General features: G+C 38.3%; 1 protein-coding gene across 5 annotated transcripts in view; it reads right to left on the minus strand.

The window, feature by feature from the left end:
* The window catches only part of GABRB1 (gamma-aminobutyric acid type A receptor subunit beta1), a 123,493-nt gene that overhangs the window by 27,619 nt on the left and 70,324 nt on the right, over positions 1-25,550 (minus strand). For all 5 annotated transcript variants that reach the window (XM_051616758.1, XM_051616755.1, XM_051616756.1 and 2 more), the window contains one exon: positions 3,209-3,291. In XM_051616758.1, coding sequence (XP_051472718.1) covers positions 3,209-3,291 — 83 coding nt within the window. The remainder of the gene's footprint in view (positions 1-3,208; positions 3,292-25,550) is intronic.

Below are 25,550 nucleotides of genomic sequence, written 5' to 3' on the forward strand. Positions count from 1 at the left end.
ATGATAGCATATTCAGGATGAAATTGTCCTTTTTGATTGCTGTGGTACTATATATACACACACATTTCCTCTGCTGGTCAGGTAAAAAAGTTACTGAAGAGATGTGTTAGACACTTTATTTTGAAAATCAATATCTGCCTAATTCTCCAAATGCATCCATTCCATGTCTTAATAAGTTTAAGCCAGAAGATGAGCCGAGCAGCAGTTAGCAACATTGAGAAAGCTGTTTTGTGCCAAAAAAGGCAGGGAAATGCCAAGCCTGAGGATGGGCATGATAAGGAGAGCTAACATGTAAAGGGTTAACAGCGTAGGCATTTAGAAACTCTAGTTAGATTGTGTAGTTAACATATTGCTATGTCTGCAATATATTGTGTAAGGGAACAATTAAACAGGAAAAAGCCTCAGGAAAAGCGGGACCCCTCAAGGCCCTGGTGTTGACTAAAGAGGATGTGGACCAGAGCGAACTGGATTAGTGGTGAGAAACACCAAAAAGTGAAAAGTACACAGCGAGGAAGACCTAAGGCCTTCATCCCAGAGACCCTGGCCCACAACCAGGAGGAAGCACTGCACAGGGGCAGTGGGGAGGAACTTGAGGCAGAGACTATGCTAACGATTTCCTGGAACTAATTGTAACAACTCCTCCCAATTCTGGGGATGCAATACATATGTAGTAGTGAGTAATGAATATGTAACATTTGGTAGCATATAATGAGGCAGTAAATGACTACAGGGTGTGCATGTTTGTGGTGGAGCGATCCCCCATGCACCCAGCGCTGAATAAACATACCTACTTTATAACCTAACAGGTTGTAGAGTCTCGTTTTCTGCACTTCAAGTATGACAACGATGCAGATTAATGAGTGGCTCTGTAGGTAAAGTGGTGAATTATAAGACTCGGACAGAGTTTTGCACCAGCAGAAAGTAACTGAGGAGATCACTGGGGTGATAGAAGTTAAAAATGCCTTCTGCCTCTGCTTCTTGGGAATGAGAAGAAAAAGGCTGTATAGGTGTTCATACACAGAGGGGTGGGTTTGCAGTGCTTCAGTCAGCTCAGAGCAACATAGATAGGGACAGGGCTAACTGAAAGCTTAAGTTAATGCTTGTTGGTCTAGCACAAGTGTTCATGACATGCACATCGACTTGGCCCAGCTTGCCATGCTACTGCATCTTTTGAGGGGGTTTAATATGGTGCTTAACCACTATGTCCTTCCAGACACTTCCATGTATATGGTGTGTGGTGAACAGAGAATAAGCTATTGTGGTGACTTAGGACTGCAGCTGTTTGAGGTGTTTCATGGGGAACCTTGACAACACCATCTCCCTGCTTCTCTTTCTGGGATGTCTGCCTGCAATGCCAAAACACTAGGATGTTAAAAATAAAACCCACCCTTTTTGAATCTCTAAAGAAGTAAATAAGCAGGTTCTGTTCAGACAACGCTCTTTAGTAAAAATAATTTTCATTAAGCCTACTGTGAATGTTTACTGGATTGAAACATTTTGCTGGTGGAGTAAAAGGTTTGTTGTTTTCAGCCTGGCAGAGAATAAAAAAAAACAAAACAAAAATAACGCCCCCAAAACTGCATCTCCAGTGACTTAGATAAAGATATTGGTTATGCACTTACAAAGAAACAAAAAACTTCATCATGGAGAGCAATTTTGAAAGTATGTGCCCATATCAATGCTTTCTGGCGCCATCAAGTAGAAATGATAAACAAGTAAAAACATCGGGCTAAGAGCCCATCTTGTCTCTCATTAGTACTCTAAACTGACTGTTTTTTTCAGTGTCTGATGATCACCATCTCACAGATATGTTGAGTTACATTACATTTAGGAATATGCAACTGATTAAAACCTCTGCAGTTCAGAATAAGCTGAAATCTTTTCCAGCAACACTTTCTAAGGCTCAAAGGGATTTTGCCTTCTTTGGTTTAGACTTACTTATTTTATATTTATGTTACAATACTATTAGACTTTTTATACTATTCCGTTGTTTTCACACTGTGAAAAAGTTTTTATTTGTCAAATCTAAGCAACTGAAAACTGATGGAATATTTTGAAAATGCTGTGAAGTTTTGAGGAATTTAACCTCTTTTCAGTCCACAGCAAAATCTTATATAAAAGAGTTTCTGCAGAATGAAAAATGTATTTACTGGGCTTCTGAAAATTTTCATTTCCTTGAACAGGATGTTCTACAAACAATGAAAACATAATTTTTGTTGACATAGGCATTAGAAAATTATTTTGGTTAATCCTGGATCAGCTTGTTTCTCTGTTTATTTTACATTTCAATCTATCCATCAAAACAGAGGTTCAAATGCTAAAATTGTTCTTTCTTTTCAGTAAACTGAACAAAAATACTGTATTTGGAAAAATCTTTTAATCCTTTCTAGGACACCATACTTTAGAGAGAAGTATTATTAAAAAAAAAAAAAAAAATCACTTGACACTAACAGTGCAACAGTTGTAATGTGAAAAATGGAAATTCTTAGAAAACTGCTGCGTTATTTTGCCTTGGACTCTGTGTAGTCTTAACCAGTTTGCTAAGTCTGACACTGGCCAGTGGTCAGTGGCAGTCACTGGTCTGACCAATGAAGGAATAAAAATTATTCTCAGAAATGTTTAGACATTTCTCTAAAGGCTGGCATCATCAAAGATATAAATACTATGTTAATGACAAAAAATTGCAAGCTGAATGCCAGAACCCTGTGCTCATGAAAGTCAATGGGAAAGCTCTCGTTAACCTTGGAGCTGAAGGATCAAGTTGTTTCCTTTTATAAACTCTTCCTCCAAGTGTTTTGCTAAGAACAATTGATCAATCCTGCTACCATCATGTGGGGCAGAAAATTAATCTTGATGTTAGAGAGGAATGCACTGAGGTGAAGTAATTAATTTAGGTTCTACAGTGACTGGGCGCTGAAGATGGACAGTGCTTGGTTGCTGTCCTCTGATCAACAAATCAACATCAACAAATACTATTCTCCTTCCCTTGACAAGAGGTTTTGAAGGACAATTTATGAGCTTGGATTGATTAATATTATGAATTACAAATATTTTGGCTTATGTATTATAGAAATATATTGGTTAAGGTCAGTGCGGAAGCTCACAGGACTCATAGTATTTTAACAACTTGCTTCTGTTTTACCTAACCTCTGAATGTCTTTCAAACCACAGCTGTCATTTGGCCAACCCTATCCCTCCAATAACTTACAGCTTTCAATTTCTAGTGTGCAGTTTTGTTCATCCAGAGGATATCTGCGTAGATCCATCATGCAAGCAGCTGTTGTTGTGATCCTATAAAAGAAGGGTGAAAAAAATAATTAGATTTGAAACCATATTTTACTTATTTGAGAAGGCAAGATTTCTTTATTGAGGCTTTTCTGTTTAGACACAGAATGGTTACGTACATAGATTCCTGACATACAGGCTTTACATAGATTGTAAAGTATTATTAAATAATTTATATGGCATGATGTACTGGTCACAGTCTAAAGCATCAGAGTTTATGCTCAATATCATAGAGCAGGATTTTGACTGAAAACTTTACGTGCAAAACAATTTATATCTGTGAAAGGCAGTAACCTCTTTTTTCGATCTGGATTCATCCTGTTGTTCCAGTTCCATGTTAATTAATGCCACAGGAACACATCTGGAGATTTTACTTTTGATGTACTGAAAATCAAGCACACTTACATTCTGTACTGGGGTGATAATCCTTGCTGTCACAGAAGTGACAGAACTAAAAGAAGAAAAAGTGCCACATGCTTCATTACTGTGACATGCTTCAAATTATCCTGACTACAAAATCCGTATGTCTACCTGTGCATAAGGGCCATCTAGCAAGTGCTCTTATGGGAACCAGTCCATGAAACTACTCTAGAATACTGTGTAAAGTACCATGGAAACGATATATTTATGCTTTTCCTTAGGCTGATTTTTGTCACACTAAATTGAATTGCACGTGTCTTAATGGGTAGGAAAGGTTGAGGACTGCAGCAGAGGTAGGGCCTTGTTTAATTCAGCCATGTACCAAATATATGTTACTGAGAGGCTCTGTGAAGACACGCAGTGATAATTTGTCAAACCCTTACTTAATAATGCTTAAGATCATACATAACAATATACTAACATTATTCACAGTTAAATGCTTTTTAATGAAGGTTTCATAGGGTAATCTTTTGTTCCCAGTTAATAAATCAGCCTTCGTGGTAATTTAGTTCACCCATATCAATCAGATTTATTTGTGTACAGCAGAAGTTGCCATAGTGTTTCCTAGACCACAGAGTGACAGTGCCCAGCTATTTCCTAATGGCCAGTGTATCTCTACAGATGACTTCTGCAGTTCTGCGTATCCTACATAAGCAGTAGCAATTTGGTGTTCTTTATAACATCAATACAAATTAATTGTACAGTAGTAAAAAATGCAATTGTTGTATACCAAATATTTAAATATTCCACATAATATTTTTTTCCCCTGACATTGTAATTCTGAGAAGTAATTTCTCAACTGTATTGTCTTCTCACTATTTGTCCACAGATTTTGGTGCACTGGCTGGTTTGGTATGTCTGATCACTATTATAATCCAAGAACCAAAATTAATGTGTATGTTATTAAGATACTGCACTGCAAATTGCAGGTGGGGTATGGGAATAAACACTTGGATTATGCAGAAGAAAGATAATAAACCCTTAGTGTCAGGTTCTGGCAGCAGTAAGTGATCCCAATGTGCCTGGTCTGTTGGTAATTTCTTATCCTTCATCCTTGTTAAATCCCTCATTGTCTCTATGCTACATAGACAGGTAAAACAGAAGCGCTTATCTATGTTCTCTGCTTCCCTCAGCTCTGTTTTGCATTCCCCAATAGGGCCTGTAAGACAGTCTCCATACTTTGGGGTCGGTCTCCATATTTTGGGGAAGTCAAGGGTGTTGGTAGGGAGCAGCAAGTACTGAAGAATGCTGCAGCTCTCCAGTGCAATAGCAAGCTGTTGCTTCCAGGGAAGAGAGGAGTGATAGATTTTTTTGCTGAAGTTTACAGAGATGAGGGCCACACAACCTTTCAAACATTTCTTTCTCCTTCATGATAGATCTCAGCTGTATGAAATTTTTAATAGTATTATGATCTGGATAACCACAAAACTTGCTTAAGGATATAAATTAAACCCAGATGCAATCATAGTAATTGCTGTCTTGATTAAAAAAAAATTGAAATATTTTATTATGAACAGAGTAGAATTCCAAACCTGTTAGGCTGCACTCAGTCAGTGGAGAGAGGAACTGATGGCTTGCACATGCACCAGGAGCTTAAAAATCAAGACATTCCAATGCAGAGTACAAGGCAGCAAGGGGAAAGCAAAAATCTGAAAACAGGGCAAAGCTGCAATGAATCTGTGTTCAAGAGGATTAGTCTTGAAAATCCCTGGGCACAAGCAGTTTGTGGCAATGGTGGAAAATCATAAGGCTCTCTAGAAGTTTAAGGGAAGGACTAATCCTGCACTTGAAGCAGAGCTATTTACATCTATCTCAGTGTAGGATATGTTTCCCCCAGGCTTTTCATTATTAAAATATGTTTTAAGTTTCAGTGCTGGGGCTAATTTATTTTTGTTTGTACACTTTTTGTTTGTCTTTTACCCTACTATACTTACATTATTTAGATTCTTTTAAATACAAATAATAAAAACGGAATTATGCAAAGAAGACAAGCAGTTAGGTGGAGATAGATCATTACACTATTTAATTGCACTGATGGCAGTACTAAGACATCCTAGGATGGAGTGAAGTGTGAACTGCTAAAAACAAGATAAATAACATTTTCTAAAATAGCAAAATTAAATGATTATTTTTTATTTTTTTTTAAATTGTGTCTTGGAGTTCAAGTTATCTGATCTACTGCTTAGGTTTTATTTTGATGTCAGACTCCTTGAATACCATATTCTTACTGTATAATCAAGGTATTTTTGCCAAACTTAAAATTATATTAAAGAAACACTGATGTTCAGACTTCTATAAGTAACACTGTCAGAGGTTTCCCTGCAGGCTTGTAGGAACAAATGGTAAAGCTTAATATTTTGGGTTAAGTCATACGTGAGCAGCTAAAGTGAGTCCAGAATGAGTGTGGGAAGTGGACTTATGGTTCAGTAGTTACAGCATTTCATTAAAATGCTGTCAAAAAGCTGGTCCTCAATTCTTGGAAAAGAAATAGCAGTATTTAAGACAGCAGTGACAACTAAATGTGGAGATGATCAGAGCTAAACAATGCAAATTCTGTTGTGAAATGTTTCCTCCGTTTGGAGGACAGGAATAAAATTTTAATATGTTCATCCTTTTTATCTCAGTCAACAGAGCATAAATTATAAATGTATATGAAGATATGAACTAGGATGGACTAATTTTTTTTTTTTCCCTTAAAGGCAAAATAAAATCTTCAAATCAAATAAAGAATAACCATGCTTCTCTTAACCACTGCAGACCTGCAGCTGTAGTACACACTGGAAGTAGACTTCATATCCCATGTAAATCATTGCTTTTATTAAATCAATGTTAATTTAACTTCAGTCGTGTCAGGGAACTTAATCCCATGGCGAATATTTGCCATCTGACCCAGTCCCATATCCCTGGTGTAACTGGCCTAATTTTTCTGGAACTTGGAATAATATTGGGAGGGAGAGTTATTTTAGAGGAAGGCAGAAAACATGTACATTTGGAGGCAGGAAAAAAAAGTGCATTTAGTCTGCTTTTTTTTTTCTCTGTTCATGCCATGTACAAAGTTTACAGTTGTCATGCCTGCTGACACTGTAAATTTCCAAGCAAAGCCTGAATATTTGACTCTGGGAGAAAACATCAGCTCTAAACCTGCAAACATGCCCAACTTTAGAGTTTGGAAGAACTGACTTACCGGACATACATTTGAGCATTAGCATTATTTGGGTTGGTATCATATATTTTACATAAAGTAATGTGTACATGGGAAATCTGTGTTCAACAGTGTGCATATTGCTTGTCTGGTCAAATTCTATTAACAAAGTTTTTACAAGTGAAATTAAATTTGTGAAGGGCCAATAGGTGATTAAATAATAATTCTTTCACCTATCTCATTAGGAGCTGAGAGAAAATAATAATATTGACTCCTGAGCCAGATGCAGTAAAAGATTCAGACACTTAGTTTCAGATATAACTACATTAGCATGTGGAAACCAAGTTTTTTTAATCATAAAATGATTATAATTTTAGTTTTTTAAGGTTTTGATGGTTTTTTTTGGTCAGCTGGTGTTTGTGGTTTGTTTTTTGTTCATGATTTTTTTTGCTTTTTTTCTTTTGTTTGTTTTTGTGTTTGTTGTTTTTGTTTTCCACAAAATCAGCAGGAAAGATATCTATGACTCTAGGTAGACAAGCTGTCAACTGCTAGATAACTGCTGTAGACTGTGTACTTTGAGGTAACACTCAAGTTTATAAGGAAAGTTTTTGTATGGATTTAGGTTAGCAAATGCAACTCACATTTCCTTTTAATCTTGCTCAGAGAAACAGCAGAGTTCCATAAACATGAAAAGAATAAAAGCATCTTGAGGAAGACGTATGGGGGAAGAATTAAATTTGTAAGCAGCTGCAAGCAGGGTCCAGCATAAGGAGGGCCTAACAACCTTTATTGTATCAGGGAAAGTGACCTGTTCTACTAAAGTCATACAAAGATATGGCCACAAAAATTGTGTCAGATTATGGACTTTCTACAGTACTTTATTGATACCCTGATATGGTGTTTGTTCGATTTGCTTCTCCTTCAGCTTTGTTCTATTGTTGAGGAAAAAAAAAAAGGATTAAAATTCACAAAGAAGATAAAATTGTTTTTGAATACAGAAATCCTGTGGTGTGCCTTTCTGGAAGAGGTGCATATTTATATATGCGTGTGTATGCGTATGTATATGTATGTGTGTAAACAAAGATGCTTTTTATATTTTGGATTAAGCAGAGGGATGTGGATTTAACACACTGCAGATAAATAAACATTAGGTCAATTCTTTCTCCCAAGGCTTTATTAGAACTTTGTTGTAATCATGTTAGGCAGAACTGCCCAGCCAGCCAGCGGTGCAACAGCGACTGGTCACCATAACCTACAGTGCAGGCAGCTTCTGGACATGCAGGAGCTGGCTTGTTTTCAGTGCAATAACCAAGCTTGTCTCCAGAAGCTACTTCTTCCTGTGCTTGTGGACAGTGGTGGCATGGAAAAGTGTCTCAGGGATAGCCTACATGTTCTGGCTATGGCCCCTGCTGACTCCTCCTCCCCTGCCACCAGTCTGCCTCTTGAGTAGCTCACACTGAACCTCAGATAAAATGCAAACAGCTTAACAGTACAGTTGGTAACCTCAGGTATCAAGGTGATGAGCAGCTTATCTTGTGGTAGTGTAGCTGCAGCCAGAGAAGGACATGTGGTCTAATTCTGCAATGCCTTTCAAGGGCTGAAACATTATTTTTAGGATGAAAAGAGTTGCAGGGGTCAGGAGAAAAAACAAAGTACTGAAAAAGTAAGAATAAGAGTTAAATATCATAGTACTACTGGCTAGTGCTGTAGCATAGTGATGGACTGGGATTCATGCTAAGACCTGGGGGAGTCACTCTGATTTTATTGTCTATCCCTATGTACCTAGTAACATTCCTGAGCGTGAATATACTTGTCAAATGTAGAGGAGGAATATTTGGTTTTCTCTGAGGTATAAATGTCTGTTTCCAAGCAAAAGACATCCATGAAAAGTTAATCTACAGGGTGTCAAATCAATTAACTGCATTACCTTGAAATAAGAACGTTAAAAATAAAGTTAATTAAAACATTACTGTCTCTATTGCTCTTTCCATTCATCAATGTTCTTCTCCCCAAAAACTACTGAGCTGCCTGCTTGGGCTGCTGTGCTGTCCTGTAGCTCCTCTGAGACATTCCTTATCCCATTCCTTTTACTCCTCAGTCATATCAATATAAGAGCTGCCCACCCAAACAAGGCAGAATTTGCCCAAGTTGGTTCTTGTTAGGTTGGTTTAACATGGATCAGTCCATTGGCTGGGCTCACTGCTGGGCCCCAAAGATGGTTAAATGGCACCATCTCTGAAGGGAGTGTTGATGATGAAGAACTGATGAAGGCAGTGCTCACACACAACAAATTTTGTCAAGTTCTTCAACTGTCAGTGTTATCCACCAGAGAATTGCCAAGGTTAGCTCATTGCTGGTAAGCCCCTTGAGCTCTGTCTTAGATGCAAGTCCTGGAAGAAATGCAGTTCTTAGTATTTCCAGTCCATCTCAGGAGTAGAGCCTAATCCTGTGGGATGCATGCAGTGTATCTTAGGCAGGGGCAAGACTGATTTAACCCACAGTGTGACATCCATCTAAGAGAGAAAGTACGGAGCAACCTGGGGCTGCTGTAGGCTGGCCCCTCCGCTGTGTTGGCAGAGGTATCTGTGGGATACTGGTGTTACTCAAAACACTGAGATATTCAGGGCTAAATATCACTTTTCCACAAGGTATTGTTATTTCTAGTCCAAGTCTCCTGTTTACAGGTGTTAAGGTGAGAACCTGATGGGAAGGATTCATTACACTCCACTGCCTGTGTCGTGTTCTTGTTGGGTTTATTCTGTGATCCCCGCTGAAACGCAGCACTACGCGGTCATGCTCAGCGGATTTCAAAATTTGATTCGGGCTAGCAGCTGGTTGATTTGAAGGTAAGTTTTGGAGTCAGAGAAAGAAAGCCGAGTATACTATGAACAGCAGCTCAATGGATATTCATCCTGAAGTCATTCTCACAATGAACCAGATCTTTGAATGCAGAGACCTGCAAAGTGCCTAACTCTGTAAAGCACTATGACCTAACACAGTAACATCCACATGAGGAGGTATTCAGCCCTTCCAAGGTGTCTGATTCCTGGGAAGAAGTCAGGATTTCTTATGCTATACTATGTATACATTCTGGCCAACTCATTTTGTATTTTGTTCACATAGAACATTGACTTCTACATAGAGTGCCAAGTAGGCACTGTCTCAAAGTTAGATAATCTATGACTTGGATGCTGTAGGCATTGAGATATTTTGAGGAAGGAGATATCTCTTTTTACTTGTCTTGGGAGATTTACCTCGGCACAGAAAGTCATTGTCAGTAAATTAATGTTTGTTTTGTGTAAACAAACTTGCTGAACAGTCTGAGTTTTAGCTGCCATAACTCTTGCTTCATAGAATTGTTACATAGCACTATCACAAAGCAGGGATGGGGTGAAGTAATAACCCCAAATGGGGACAAACAGGCTTGCTGGCTTCTGCCTTCCCCAGGAGGAGGGCCTGAAGCTCCAGAGCCACGGTGGAAGTAGGGGGCAGTGGGCAGGGGAGAGCTCTGATGTCAATGAGTGGGGTGAGAGAAGTAGAGGGAGAAAAGGTGTGTAAGAAAATATTTTGCCTTGACTGAATTAGAAGCCTCTAAAATCCAAACCTTAAGCCAGATAGGTACTTTTCATAGATGATATAAGATCTTTTTCTGTTCAATGTAGAGTATCAGCAATAATTCAGAGTGAAGATTAATTACTGGCTTGGAAAGATCTAGAAAGATTTTTTTTTAAAAAACCCACAACACTAAAATGTTACAATGTAACTCTTAAATATTAGCAAAAATCCCTTTTTCTTTTATGCTTGTAAGCCAAATTTCAGTGCAATGAGACTTTTTACTGCACAGCTATAAACCCATGAAAATAAATTTTATAATATAAATCCCAAGAGGACTATAACTATACCAGGGCAAATAAGATACCTCAGTAAAAAGTGCCTGAGAGTTGGAGCTGAAATTTACTGCAAAAAGTAATTTAGTCTGACAGAGCAAGTATGTTGCAAGCCAAAAAGAAAAAAGAGAGTGAGCCAGATGGAAAGTGCTTAGCATACAAGAAAGTCTAAGAGGGAAGTAAAGTCATGTTTTAAATCTGGTTTTAATTAAAACAACGGTGCTAAATCTGTGACTTTTTCAGTATTTCCATACAAACCTTCTAAAAATTACTAAATGCAAAAAGAGTGATGTTACTACTGAAATTCCTAGACATGGATAATATCCACAGGCTGAAATGTCCTGCTCATGAGGGAATAGAGGTCTGCTAGAAGGCAGCAGTGATGTTAGTGTCATTTGGTACCTTCATCTTTTGGGCTGTTTGTTTTGTCCTTGTTTATTACAAAGTAAAACCAAAACAGACACGAAGATATGTATCATGTGTGTGTGAAAGGAAGGCAAGCATGTGTTCAGATGTCTCCCCATCTCTGGCAGAAGAGGACTCGAGGCAACATCTTCTACACCCAGCCTGCTTTGTAATTGGAAGGCTTCATGATGTGCTTGGTCATATTAACTAGTAAAAACCAGTTAGTTTCTGGGATCAGATGTACTTCATATTGACCCACTGCTATCTAACTTCCTTGTGACCAAGGAAGATCTTGCTGGATTTTGGAAGCAAGGGTGAGGCTGAAAGAGAGTGCAGCCACTTCCCTGTAGGTGCTGTGCAACTCTTCATTAACTGTGACTTCTTATGTTCCTTTTTCACACCAACATTACTCATATCAGTGCCTCTCAAACAAAACCTGCAGTCAGGGGAGGAAATGTGCAGAAGCAAGGATCAAAACAACTTCTTGCTTTCATATTCCTTGCCTTCTTCTGATGGATTTTCCAAGTTTGCTCTTTTCCAGTGCTTGTAGCTTTACCTATGCACTGGAAAAATCAGCCAACACAGTGGCTTCAGTACTAAAGAAACTTGGCTGAGAGACACAGAGATCTAGTGGTTTTCAATTAAGAGAAATGAGGTGTTACAAGCTTTCATGGGTGGCATGGAAACTCTTTCATAGTTGAGAAGCTTAATGCTTTTTGATTTTGTGAAACACATGTGAAGAACAGAATGATTTTCAATGTGGCGTGTCCTTGGACTCCCTGTTAGGCAGTTACTATCACTAAAACCACAGGTTGTCAGCTGTTCCTCTTGGTTCACAGCACCTGTGTGGGGCAACAGAAAGGGAAGGGCTCTGAGAGATTAATGGGGAGCACCTGGGGAGCAACTAGCCTCTTTTTGTTGGTTGCGTCTGGCTCTAATGTCTGGCTTCTTCTGGAACCATGAACAGAGCAGGGAGCTGTCTTGGGAAAAAATGCTGGAAAATACAAGTAAGTACTAAACTTCTGTGGGTTTTGCGGAAATGGGTGCCTGACCAGGTTAAGCATCTGTTTAAGTTGTGAAACACTAGGCTTTTTATTGAGGATAGATGGCTCTTTTTAGTAATAAGGAACAGGAAATTTGAAGATCAACTAGTCCACCACTCCCACTGCTAGAGCAGCATCACCTACAGCAGGTCACACAGGAACACATCCAGATGGGTTTTGAATGTGTCCAGAAAAGGAGACTCCACAATCTCTCTGGGCAGCCTGTCCTGGTGCTCTGTCACAATAAACAAGATTTTCCTTATGTTTAACTTGAACCTCCTGTGCTGCAGCTTGTGCCCATATCTCCTTGTCCTGTCACTGGATACTATGGAAAAGAGATTGGACTTCAGAGTTTTAGGTCTTCATGTTTCTATACTGTTTGGAACTGCAGGCCCTGCTCCTAGAAGGGTGCAAAGGAGTGAAGCCAGCATTTTCTATAGGGGTCCTGTGGAGAAAAGAAGAAAAGGTAAGAGACAGGAGGAGCCCTGATGCAAAGAAAAAGTAGCTTCCAATTGAATCTGTGGTTAGTTTTATGGCCATACTTCTTCATAATCAGCCCACCTATGAAATCTATTAATTACATGTATCACCTAGGAAAGATTGCAATAGCAGCAGTAAATGGCTTCTTACAGTATGGCATTGCACTGCTTTAATACTCATTAAAATATGTTTTTACTACTTGTAGAGAAGACCTCAAATTATCAAGCCTTTGCAGACCACTCGGGCGATTGTTAATATAAAGTGTGAATCTTCTCTGAAGGTTTTTCTCAGGTCTTTGGTACTCACTATTTTCTCATGTTCTCTCATGCTGACCAGACAGTAAGCACACCTCATTTCTTCCAGATAGGTAGCTGAATGTGAAAACTAGTAATTCCAGTCAGCAAAGCTGGCAGTGTAATTATGTCTTAATACATATGTTGTGAGGAACCTGGAGTGTATCTGAAGAAGCTGAGCTGTTGCAGTTAATCTACTGTGTGCAATGACTGATTTCATTGGAGAACTAAAAGTCAAATGAAAATCTTGCACTAGGTCCTTAATGACAGAATCTCTGCTTTTGCCAAAATATTGACCCCGCCAGCACAGTAAAGAGCAAACAAAGAAATTAGATTGCCTTTTGCAGTCCTCCCTGGCTTGGGAGGAATGCTGATGTGAGTTTTATATAGAAAACTGATTGATGATCTTGTTCTAGCAATGGATCTTAACTGGAAAACAAGATAAATCAGAGAGGAAATTAGTATTTTCATTGCAAGTGGCTCAAGAGTGATTCTGTGACAGCAAATCAGTTTAAGGCACACATCACTTCAAAGAGTCTACAGCAACTTATTCATTCTCATAACTTTTTGAATAAGTATAAGTAATTATAACATTGAGAGAAACTTGGGACAGTACGGTGTTTCTGTTATTCCAGTACAACTTTTTTTGTAGTTCTTCTGCCTCAATTTGAATTGCAAAGTGTGCTGTTGAGTCAATTAAAACAAACATAGGAATAAAAATTGAACCCTGGCATTCATTTGAATTAGAAAACAAGATTTGGAACACAGCAAGAAAGGATGAATCTTTGGGTTGTTTTTGTACTACTGCAAGTCCTGCTTCATGATATTTCTTTCTTGATCTGATCAACACGCGTCCTAAAATACTTGAGAGTAGTAGGCAAAGTATTAAATAGGAAGTTTTGGGGCAACGACATTTTTCTGATAGTTAGCCCTCTGATTTGCAGTCTGAACTGATTTATGGCTGGTGTGTACCCCTTTGTCTTGGGACAATATTGTCCTGTAGTTTACACAGTGATTTTCCCTAATATTTTTCCCCTTTCTGGGCAACAAGCACATCTCCTGCCAGTATGACTTTGGCTGGGTGAAACAAAGCTATCTGTCCTTGTTAAGCAGATGTGTTTAACTTCCCAGCTGCAGCAGCACTAGATGAAGAGGTTACTATCTTCTAATTTATCCCTCCTTCCCTGGAAATTAAAATCCATTATTATCTACCAGCAGAGCTACTGATGTGAAAACACCTTGAATAGCCTTTGTGTATCTGTTTTTGTTGATTGGTAGTTATACCGTGTAAGGTGGTAACTAGCTTACAGTGACTGAAATAGATTAGGAGTCTTCACCAAAGCAACCTTAGTTAGCACCTCTAAGAGAGCTGTAATCTCTAGCAGAGAAATGGTGATGGATAATCTGAAGTAGAATGGGAGATAATTCTTAAACCAGCACAGTGTGGATTAGGAAAGAATATATGTGTGCAGCATGGGCTTCTCTGTGTCGGTGTTTTATCTGAGCTTGTCCTTTTCACCCAGTTTTTCAGTTGGGCTTGCATAAAGTGGAGCAAGTTAACAAGCCCCAAAGAGTGAGCAGTTTGAGCTTTTAGTTTCTTCTGACTGCCAAGACTGATGAGTCATATGCAGATTTTGTCTGTGTGTGTCACATCTTGAAAAGAAAATTGAGTTTGTGCAAATTAGGTATTTTTATCCTAAGAGATCTGTTAACTAAACCCAATGCTGATAACTTTGAACTGGTAGGGGATGGATATTTTGCATTTGAATGTGTTGCAGACGGGATATTTTTGTTTTTTGTCTTTTAGTTGCAGTAGTTGTTTTACAAGGTGCATACTTGTGTATACTAAAAGTCTTATGGGGAAGAAAAAGGTACAAAAATTGTAAGCAGTTCTAGAGCAAAAAATATATATATTTATTTGTTTAACTTTAGGCATATTATAAGAGAGGTGAGAAAAATTTGCTCCTATGTTGAAGCTTTGTCCTGCTTTATTTGGTTTAGATTTCCTTTATATTAAAAATGTATTTTTTTTTTTTAACAATGCTACCTAGGGGTCTCTTATATTCACTGAAAGCTGCTTGCACCACTGATCCAGCAGACTGATATATAGTTGTGTGGTATCTTGAATGCACAACACCTGTTACTGCTCCTCTGCAAACTGAATTTCCCTCATAAACTGAGCACGTGGGCATGTTATAAACCGTGTTATTTCAGGAATTAAAGATATATTTAATAATTCAAAGGAGTGTGTATTTCTTACAGATAATGTACTTGTATAAATGCTTTCCCTGTGCTATCTTAGGAGACTTTCTCTTTTTCCCCATTATTTAATTTTTTTTTAACTTTTAAAAATGTTGTTTATTAAATATAAACATTCCTTTAAAACTCAAATAAGATTGCCTGGCCATCCAAGTTAGGTACTCAACATGCCTTAGCTTTTGTAATTTTTCCTTCCTGAATATTATTCAAATGGTGGAAAATAAGACAGACAAAGAGATGGACCTATTCAAACAGGAGAGTACAAAGTCCAACCAAGTACTTAAAGTTCAGGTTGTCCACACCATGCCTCATTCTGGAGTACAGACATACTTTTTGATACTTATCATTTTATAAGGCTGGCAGATTGTAATAAAAACCTGTGCCAATTTGTATCTGAAATCTGGGATATGAATGGAATCTTATGGAACCTTTTTACATATCAATAATGGTGGTGCAAATACATTCAACCAGGGGAGATTTAGACTGGATATTAGGAAAAAATTATTTACTGAAAAAGTTGTCAGACACCAAAACAGGCTGTCTACGGGAGTGGTGGACTCACCATCCCTGGAGGTATTTAAATTTGTGTGTAGACGCGGTGCTTAGGGACATGGTTTAGTGAACTTGACATTGTGCTGGGTTAACAGTTGAACTTGATATAAAATGTCTTTTCTGACCAAAATTATTCTATGATTCTGTAAGATTGTTTGCACTTATGAAATGGGAGGAAGCTGGATGTTATGGGAATATGGGGATGTATGTTATTGGATCTTCCAGCAAAGAGAATCAAAGCCTTGATGAAAGAAAGGAATTGAGTGTGTTTTATGAACCCAAGTAATGAGCTGAATGAGGGTAAGACTTGTCTTCTTCAGCTCCTTAAACATTGGGACATATAATGTACTTTTGAGAGTTTCCTGGCTCAGACACTGGTGTTGACCTTTATCAGGCCTTGTCACCTTTTTCCTTCTGGCTAGAGTAAGCTTTAATGTTTTGCTGTTTCAAAATTGTCTGTGAGAGTTCCTTGCCTTTGTGTTTGAATTCCACGCTGATTATTCAGTGGTTTCCCAGAATGTTTACTTCTCCTTGAATGGACACCTTATTTTTGTACTGAAGGAAAGGGTTGGGCACTCCTCCAGGAGAGGGATCTAAAAATGGATTTGGAAGTATTGTATTTTAAACTTTATATATTGCAGCTTCTACTAGTTTAATACATTCTTCCTACTTTGAGGCTCCTTTGGAAGGAGAACATTTACATATAAATTTTACTTATTGTTACCTTTACGCAAAGTAAGTTCCTCACATAGTGGGAGGAATTGATAATTTTTTTCCTTTGATCTTTTAACTCTTTTTTTTCTATGGCCAGGGCTGTCTTTGACAATGCTCATAGCTCTTCAATTTGGCAAATAATACCTCACTTATACTGATACAATTTCCTACAGGTGATTCCTTATGGCAGAATATTCAGTTATTCTCCTTGTGACTGAAAATTCTTTGACATAGCTGGGCAGTATTCAGTGAGCTTTACTTATAATCATGTGGGCATGCAGGCCTTTGAATTTTTTTAAAGAAACTGCTTTGATAGTTTCACTGGCATCTTAAATGTAATCCTGACATTTTAGCCATTAAGGAATAATAATATATGTGTATTTATTCCAGGAAGGAATAAGTTTTGATAATAAAAATCAAACAGCCATCAGCTCAGTGCTCACAAAAAGACAAACACCCATTGCCACTGAGCAAAGACTTCTAATGAAGAAGGAGGCACTCCATCACTGGCATCTCAATCTTGAGCTTATAGGGAGACCTACAAAGCATCCTCAAATATGAATATGGAAACTAAGCCTTATGGGTGTACTGTTCCTAACCAGAACAGTGAAATTATATGGGTACAAAATACTTCTGGAAACGCTGGTGCTTATAACCCCAAGTAGTTTAATTGCACAGCACTCTGAATGGCCATGATTCCTGAACAGAGAAGGTAGCAACTACAGTTTCACCAGGAAGGAATATCAATGGATTTGTGAGTTCAGAACAATTGTTTTAACCTGTATTTAACTTGAAATTTGTTGCTTCTGTTTGACCTTGAGGAGCTTGTGTGCCTGAAAACTTCTGTTTGTTTTTTTGCAGTTAAATCAGGAGGTGAAATAGGAATATTACTCTTCCATAAAAGACAAAGATGAATTCTGGCATTTTGTGTCTTTTGTTGCTTTTAATCAAACCAATTAAACCTAATTCTATTTATGGCATTTTAATGATAGCCACACAGACCATCCACCAGTTTGCATATTTTTGTATCTAGCACACAGTCCTTTTGAATCTTCATGCATTTAATGGAATGAGGAATATTTTAAAATATTTTAAATATTTAACTAATACCAAGCAAATGCATTTTTTTTTTAATGCAGAGCAAACTTATTTATCTTTCTCCTGTGTAGTCATTTGTGTATGAGAAATTAAGCATTTGGTGACTGAGGCTGGTCATATACCATATGCAGAGTAATTAAATATTACTGAAATATCTGTTTGATAGCTTCAGAATACAACTCTTCTCTTTGCTCTTTTTCTAAAGGCAGCGTCCCAGCAGGGGGCTCCCGGGTAACACTGACAAATCTTTAGGAGTCAACAAGCACTGGTTGCCCATGCTTGGATGACAGCTGAATACTTTAATGCTTCCTAGAATTTGAGTATATTACCATTTAGAGTATTTACTATTTTCTTAAAGCATTTTACATAAGGTTTTAGTTGCTAAACTCTTGGCTTATCTTGAAGTGTTTCAGGAAAAATTGCTGTTCCTCTCTTAGGTCTTTATGAAATCTGACTGATACATGTCTAGTGCCAATTTAGGCTTAACTCCATCTAACAACCTGGAGAGAGCTTGGAGTTCTAATGCATTTTAGTAATTTTCTGCAAACACATCAAGTGTATACCCTGTATCAAGGAGAAGCAGCATTAATTGTATTAAGAGCAACATTGCGGATGCCATGCAAGGAAATAATTTTAAAAAATGAAAAACAGACATATCATACTGCAAAAAAATTTAAAAGTGCTAATTTTATAGCTGTTTCATTTATTTCAGTGAAAGACTCAACAGTTGGAGGCCTTGTAACAAGACAACTGTATTTCAAATTATGCCAGCTGGGGCAAATGGAATAATTCTTAGGAAATAATTAGACAATTTTTTTTGTTCTCTCACCCCTGACTCCATTTGAAAAATGCCTGAAGAGGGATTCTTCAAAAGTACTTCATCAGAAACATTTACTTAGTTATTGAAAAAAATCTCTTGGAGAACAGTTTATGAGCTAATAAAACAGAAATTGAGGTTTATTTTTTATTGGACTGCAAAGGTGTGTTCCACAGACATTTTCTGATAGAAGAAAATTATGGGAAATGGGTTAAGACATTATTTGAACTAAATCCCTACCAATAAAATAAATCTGTACATCTTTTTTTCTGTCTCTTGATCAGTGAGAACACACTAAAAATGGATAAACGCAGCATTTGGGTCATATAGGTTGTTTACTTGGAAAATTGTTAGGCCTTTAAAAAACTCTTAAACAGTATCTCTCATTTTACAAGAAAAATACATTTTAAGAGATACTTTGAAAAAAAGTTTTATTATCAGACCTGACAACAAGTTTAAAACATCCCACATCAGCTCATAAAACAGCAACAACAAGATTTCCACAACAGATTTGCTTCCCAGGTTCTTAATTAGGAACAGGACTTGAAGTAGATTTATGCTTGATCACACTGGCTTACGTAGTTTATGAATCCATCTATCTAAAGATTATGAAAAATGCTGCATTTGCAGTCTCTTGTGACCAGGCTCTGGAAAGTGGCTAGAACCTGTTCTGCTGAGAGAGGCGTGGGCAGCAGGCAGCAGAGCACCTGACAGTTAAATTTCCCAAGCCTGAGAAGTGCCAAGGGGTCCACACGTCCCCAGATTTCTTCTGTCTGTGTCATGATGCATGGGAGATGTCATCTTACCCTTTCTACATAACCCATCTTCTCAGATGATAAACTTTTCTGTCTAATCTATAGAAATGATGGTCACATAAGAGCGTACATATATTTTTCTTTTTGGAAGACATGTCTTGTTGGACCACGCCTATTGTCACGCGCTTGGCTTTGAAAAATTGGTCTTCGCAATTTTTACATGAACAGGAAAAACTGGACATTTTTCCATGCTTTTTGCAAAATCGTGTATGTGCCATATGTGAAAATTAGTACTTGTTTGCATTTGATTTTAGCTGTTTTTTCCAAAAGGAAGCTAAGGATGTACTCTTACTGACCTGACTCTAGGAAGGACCCGTGTGGGGGGATTTTTTTTTTTTGTTTATATGTGTTTTGTCATTTTGATGGTGGGTTTTTTTTGGTGGGGGCTGCATGTTGTGTGGTTATTTCATTGTTGCACTCAGGAGTCTTGTTTGCTGTGGTTTTGTTTGTTTTTTTTTTTAATAGAATTTCAAGAATTGGACACACTTTGTCAATGTGACAAGCTGTTGGTACTGAATTCAGAGGTTGTGGCTGCTGTGCTACTCTGACCTGAGAGCAGGTGCCTCAGCTAAGGTGAAACCAGCTAAGCTGGGTGTAGACAACACCATATTGAGCTGGAGGAGATGAGGCTGGTGTTGTTGCTGGTATTTTACCCAGAGATGAAGAAATAGTTTGCAGTCAGCTCAGACTCCCGTGTAGGTCACTCCTGTGTAGATCTACCTTCTGCAGGTTTACCTGCTGAGTGAGTTTCAAGTTGCTTTGTCCAAGTTTTTACTCTCACTTTAGGCTTCTAGTAGCTCTAGTACTTCTGATACCTCTAGACTTGAAAATGTCTATTGTATTTGTAATTCAATCAAATGTCATCCAAAACTAGACAGATAGTATGAAGTACCTACCTCCTCATGTCTGCCCTTGTTGATTTCTCAGTCTAACAAAAAGAAGTCAGAGCTGCAGTTAAAGGTGGGATTGTATTTCCAATGTTATAGCAATAGTTGGTAATCTCACCTTATTAATGGCTTTATAAATTAAAACATTCTAGCTGTCACATTTTGCATCTTAAAATGAGGCCATTTTGGCCTGGAAGTTATGAGACCATGTTATGTTGATCCCATAGCAACAGTGTTGAGTAGAGGAATGTACTACTGTATTTTACAGAGTAATTAATTTTACATGTTATTCTACTCAAGGGCTTGCCTATTTCCTTCTAAATTAGTCCAGTGATCTTTGAGAAGAAAGGCTAATCCTCTTCTTCTTCTAAGTGGTGACACTTGTAGAGGAGTGAGGGTTAAGGAGAAAAGTACATTGCCTGAAAACATTTTTTATGCATGATTATTTGCATCTTAGCATTGTACTCAAAAACCATTCTTAATCTGTGTTAAAATTACTTAAAAATATTGTGTTTAATTGCCTTAGTGAATTAATCAGGGTTGCTCTTTATGCTGATAACCTGTGGTGGTGCAGACCCTCTCCCTGTTCACTGAGGCATGTTTCAACAGCAACACCAGCCAACATTATTCTTGCTTTAGTTACAAGGGTGGTGGGCCCAACATTGTCATTGTTTCAATAGCAAGTGGAGTGGGTTGAGACAATTTGGCACTTCCTGATCTTTCCTGCCGGTGCAGCAAGTTGAAACAACCGGGTACCTTCTAGTCCTCGTGCAAATACTGTGATCTGGGGCAACCAGACACTCCTTAACTGTATCCAGAACTCGGCTGTTTGCAGAAAATTCCTGAGACCACTCATGTCCAGATGATAAGCCCACTCTGAAAGTTGCTAGGGATGACCTAATCCAAATTGTGGCCATCATAGAAAAATACTGACCAAAGTCAGTCATCTTGAGACCCTATAAATATTGGTCCCAAAAGGGAGGCTCTCTGGAGGTCTCTGGGATCATACCAAACTGCTACCCATGTCTCACAAAGAAAGCTGGTCTATCTGATGGGAAAGAGTTAGCAGCCAGCTATTTCTTGTAGCAAAAAGGTCAAATTGTATTACTCTTGATCCAGTGGGTGAATTGGTGGTATATTGCATTGCAACTTCTTTTTGTGCAGTTTGAGGATCTTTAGGTAAAAAAAAAATACCAACATCTTAACATAGGTTAACCTCTGTATCTGTGTGGGTGTGCACATAATTTAGTTTAGAAACTTTGTTAGATCTATACTTGAAAGTCTGTATGTGAATATAACATATTCTTGATTATTAAGTACTGCTGGAAAATCATAGAATCATCCTGGTGGAAAGGGACCTTAAAGATCATTAAGTCCAACCATAACGTAAATCCCCCTACCATAACCTGATTTAGCCGTTCAGTACTTCAATTGTGTCTCTAAGCACTATATCTATATTTCTTTTAAACATTTCCAGGGATGGCGACTCCACCACATCTCTGGCAGCCTGTTTCAGTGTCCAATCACTATTTTGGTAAAGAAATTCTTTCTAATATCCATTCTAAACCTTCCCTGCTGCAACTTCAGGCCATTTCCTCTTGTCCTGTCATTATTCAGTAGGGAGAAGAGGCCAACTCCCACCTCCCTACAACCTCCTTTCAGGTAGTTGTAGAGAGCAATGAGGTCTCTTCTCAGCTCCTCTTCTTCAAACAAATCAGTCCCAGTTCCACCAGCCTCTCCTCATAGGACTTATTTTCCAGACCTTTCACCAGCTTGGTATAATCTAATATTGTGATTTGTCATAATTGTGTAAATTAACCTTAATTAACTGCTATTTCAAATCACACCAGACCCATAATTATGTGCAAAAGCACTACATGGAAACCCATATGCCTAAACCCTTTAGTTCTAAATTGTTGACCAGTTCTGGGACCAGGAGTGAATTCAGACTCTTAGACTCGTCTTTGAGAAGCAGTTTAGAAAGCAAGGGGGTCTACTCTGAACTTTGTGTCTCAATGGCAGGGTCATCCTCATTCTTTCCCTCATCCCTGTGTAAACCATTCCAACTCAGATCTCACTCAATCTCCCCTATTCCTGTACAAATAATTTTCCCTAATCCCCGTGTAAATCACTCCAATCCAATTCCAACCCATACACATCCCTTCCATATAGTAAGTAATAGAGTGAACTGTGACATTGACTTCTGTTAAGTCGCACCTATGTAGATCGATAGTAAAATCACCTTTTCCTGATACCTTTGTTGCCTGATATATTTGAGCAACTTTTAGGACCTTCCACTCCCATCTGTGACATACTCTGAAACACTTGCTGTGGCACAAGCCAGCCTGCGGTGTGGTGCAGCACAGAGCAGGTACAGCCTGGCAGCTGGGTCTTTGGGGAAAAAAGGAGTTGTCTCTGGGGAGCAGAAGCCCCCACACCCAGGCACCTTTTATTGGTTTTTCCTGGGCTGTGCCAGCATTTGTTCATGAATTCATCAGCTTTAGGATGGCGCTCTTTAGTTAGGACAGTTCTTGTCTATTAGATAAAATACTTAAATTAAGACTCCCCCCTCTTGTGGATATAAGTGCATTAATCGGTCTGGTGCAGGTCTGGTAAAATATTTACTGCATCTCCTAGGGCCGTAGTTTACCTGCCTGATACTTTCATTGTATAGAAAAGGTACAGATTTCCACCCCTCCCCCCCCCCCACCCCCGCAACACACACCCTGTCCCTCTGATTTTTTTTTTGAACAAGTATTTCACTGGTGTCATTGATCAACATCAATATAAATTAAACAAGTGAGGTTGGTTTTGAACAGCTAAGAACTTACATTTTCTCCCTTAAAAATAATTGTTCTCAGCATGCTTGAAATTGATACCATGCAGATTGGAAATCTGCAGCAACTACAACTTTAATTACTGTCCCTTTAAAATTTTTATTATTATTAGAGGAAAATGGATTTGCTTTTATTAAATGTCTTTTTAATGAACTTCAAGATCTTGAAAACACACATACCATGGTATGTACCAAATGTCCAAATGTATGTTGATATGAAGTGTACTAATTTAAGTATGTTAGCATATTAGGATTCAGCACAGATTTCTGTTATGTACCTGTATATAGCATTATAGAAAAACATAAACAAAATAATCTGTACTGCTAACAATGTATCTCCCCTCTGTAAGTTAAACTGTAGTTTTGAAAGAAGAGGAGAAAAGGTTTTCTTAAAACCATTGCAAATAGTAATTGTATATGTTCCTTGTAAGGTATAAACAGAAAGGAATGTGTTCAAAATTTAGTATTTCAAGTGAAAAAAGAAAAAGTTATGCAAACTCAAGCAGTAACTTGTAGAGTATGAAGATGAAATACGTGCTGCTGCAACAGTGTGTGTGCAGCTGGCCACACTGACACAGTAGGACTTGCATGGCTCACTTGTGAAAAGCTTGTGGGGATTTTCTTTCTAGTTGCTTGATTAGAAGGTATCTGTGCACCTAACAGGTTGTTAGGCATGAGCTTTTGTGATTTGTGAGAGGAGATGCTTGTCAGATTATAAATATACAAAAGTTTCCTTCTCATCTGATACCTAACCTCTGAAAGCAAGTAAAAAAAGACATACTCATTAAAAATTCCCTATGTTATTATTGGATGAGTGATTTTTAGAGTGTACGTAAATTTATTCTAAATTCTTCGCGATCAAAGGTACTTCAGTGTTAATCTCTGCCACTAAATGTATTTTTACTTGATTTCTGTCTCCCAATTTTTTTGAGGCAACTATTAATAACAGCATTATTTATGCACACTAGAGATGAGCTTTGGTGTGAAGTTCTTTTAAAAATAAGTAGTAAAAAAAAAAAATCATCACGTTTAGAAGTGCAATTTTGATGCAGATTGGGTTGACAGTGGCAGAGTAATGTTAGAGAAGTGATAAAACTCTGTGTTGATTGTATGTTGCACTATGTATAATGAATGTGTGAACAAAGTAGAAGTGTTTGCTTTTCACTGTATATACAGCATTACATGGACACTGCATAAACATTACAAATTCAATCACTCCAGAGCAAGGAGATGCCCAATCTGGTTTCCAGCCATGGTGTTAACCACTGAAGTAGCCTCCAGGGACAGATATAGAGCAATGTAGTAAGCAGAGTTACCTGCCAGTGCCCAACTAAATACTGGAGAAGTAAACCACTGATGAATTGAGCTTCCTGAAGCAAATTGACTAAGTGTGCAGGTCCCCACTGATTTATGATCATTATCATCCTGTAGCATTCTATCCTTTCCAATCCTTGCACATTAAACAGGGGAATAAGAAACCACAGGAAGTGGTTTCTCTTCCTGGGCAGGAAGAGTCCTAGGAGGAGCTGGAGGAGGCAGGTTTGGGGAGAAGTGCTCAGGCCTGGAGAGGAGAGTGCAGCTAAGATGGCAAGGACTGTAAATGTGGGTCTCAGCATCTGAGCTGGAGAAAAGTCTGTCTGGACCTAAGAAAAATGCTTCTGAAATGCAAGAGGTGCAGTGGGGAAGAAGAGCTTTATGCTGCTACTGCCTTGCTGCCTGCGGCTATCAAGTGTAGGCGGCTGCAGGGGACACCCAGCCTGGGCAGGAGGCAACTGCTAAAAAAAATAAGTAATTTTAATTTGAACTACAGCAATGCAGTGGTTACCAGTGGTGAGCTTAGGAGAGGTTAGGTTACAGGTCTTTTATTCTTGCTATTTTTTTTTCATGTCTGAATAGAATTACATCTCTTCTTGCATCTGAAAATCAAAGTGAGCAAATACAATTTCTGCAGGATTCTCTTATTCTGCTCCACATTTCCCCCTGCAACTACAGCATATAACTGTTCTTCAGTTAGATTTGACCATTCACTCACTAAAAATGGGTGACACAGTGTCTCATTCTCTGGTGCTCCTTCAACATTCTTGCATAGGGCTATGAGACAGACTACACCTTTACTGCCTTCTTTTGCTTTCAGCAGTATTTAGCCTAGCAGATTCCTCAGCTTCTGTGTGAAAAATAAGCTATCTCTTGGTATGCCAGTGCCTGCTTGGATGCTGCTGTGTTTCATGCTGTAAATTGTATTTTTTTTTTCTCAGAATTTATTATATAAGCCAGTTTTCAATCTCCATCAAATTAACTGCAGTGTGCCTGAAGTGATCCAGGGCAGACTGTGTCAAATCAAGCAGTTTTGCACATGGTAAGAATGATTCTCTATGTTCTGCATGGCCAGGTTTCCAGTTTTCTTCTGAAGCCCGCAGTTTCTCTCATCTTCCTCTTATTGCTGACATACCTGTATAAACCTTTCTTGTTATTCTTAACACTCCTGGCCAAGTCCAACTCTCTCTGTGCTTTGGCCTCCTTACCCAAATCCCTTGCTTCTCTGACAGCTTGTCTGTACTCCCCTGAGGATCCCTGGCCTTGCTTCCACTCTCTATATACCTTGTTTTAACACTTAACT

Source organism: Apus apus, chromosome 4 (genome assembly GCF_020740795.1).
Source record: "Apus apus isolate bApuApu2 chromosome 4, bApuApu2.pri.cur, whole genome shotgun sequence".
In the NCBI taxonomy this organism is placed as follows: Eukaryota; Metazoa; Chordata; class Aves; order Apodiformes; family Apodidae; genus Apus; species Apus apus.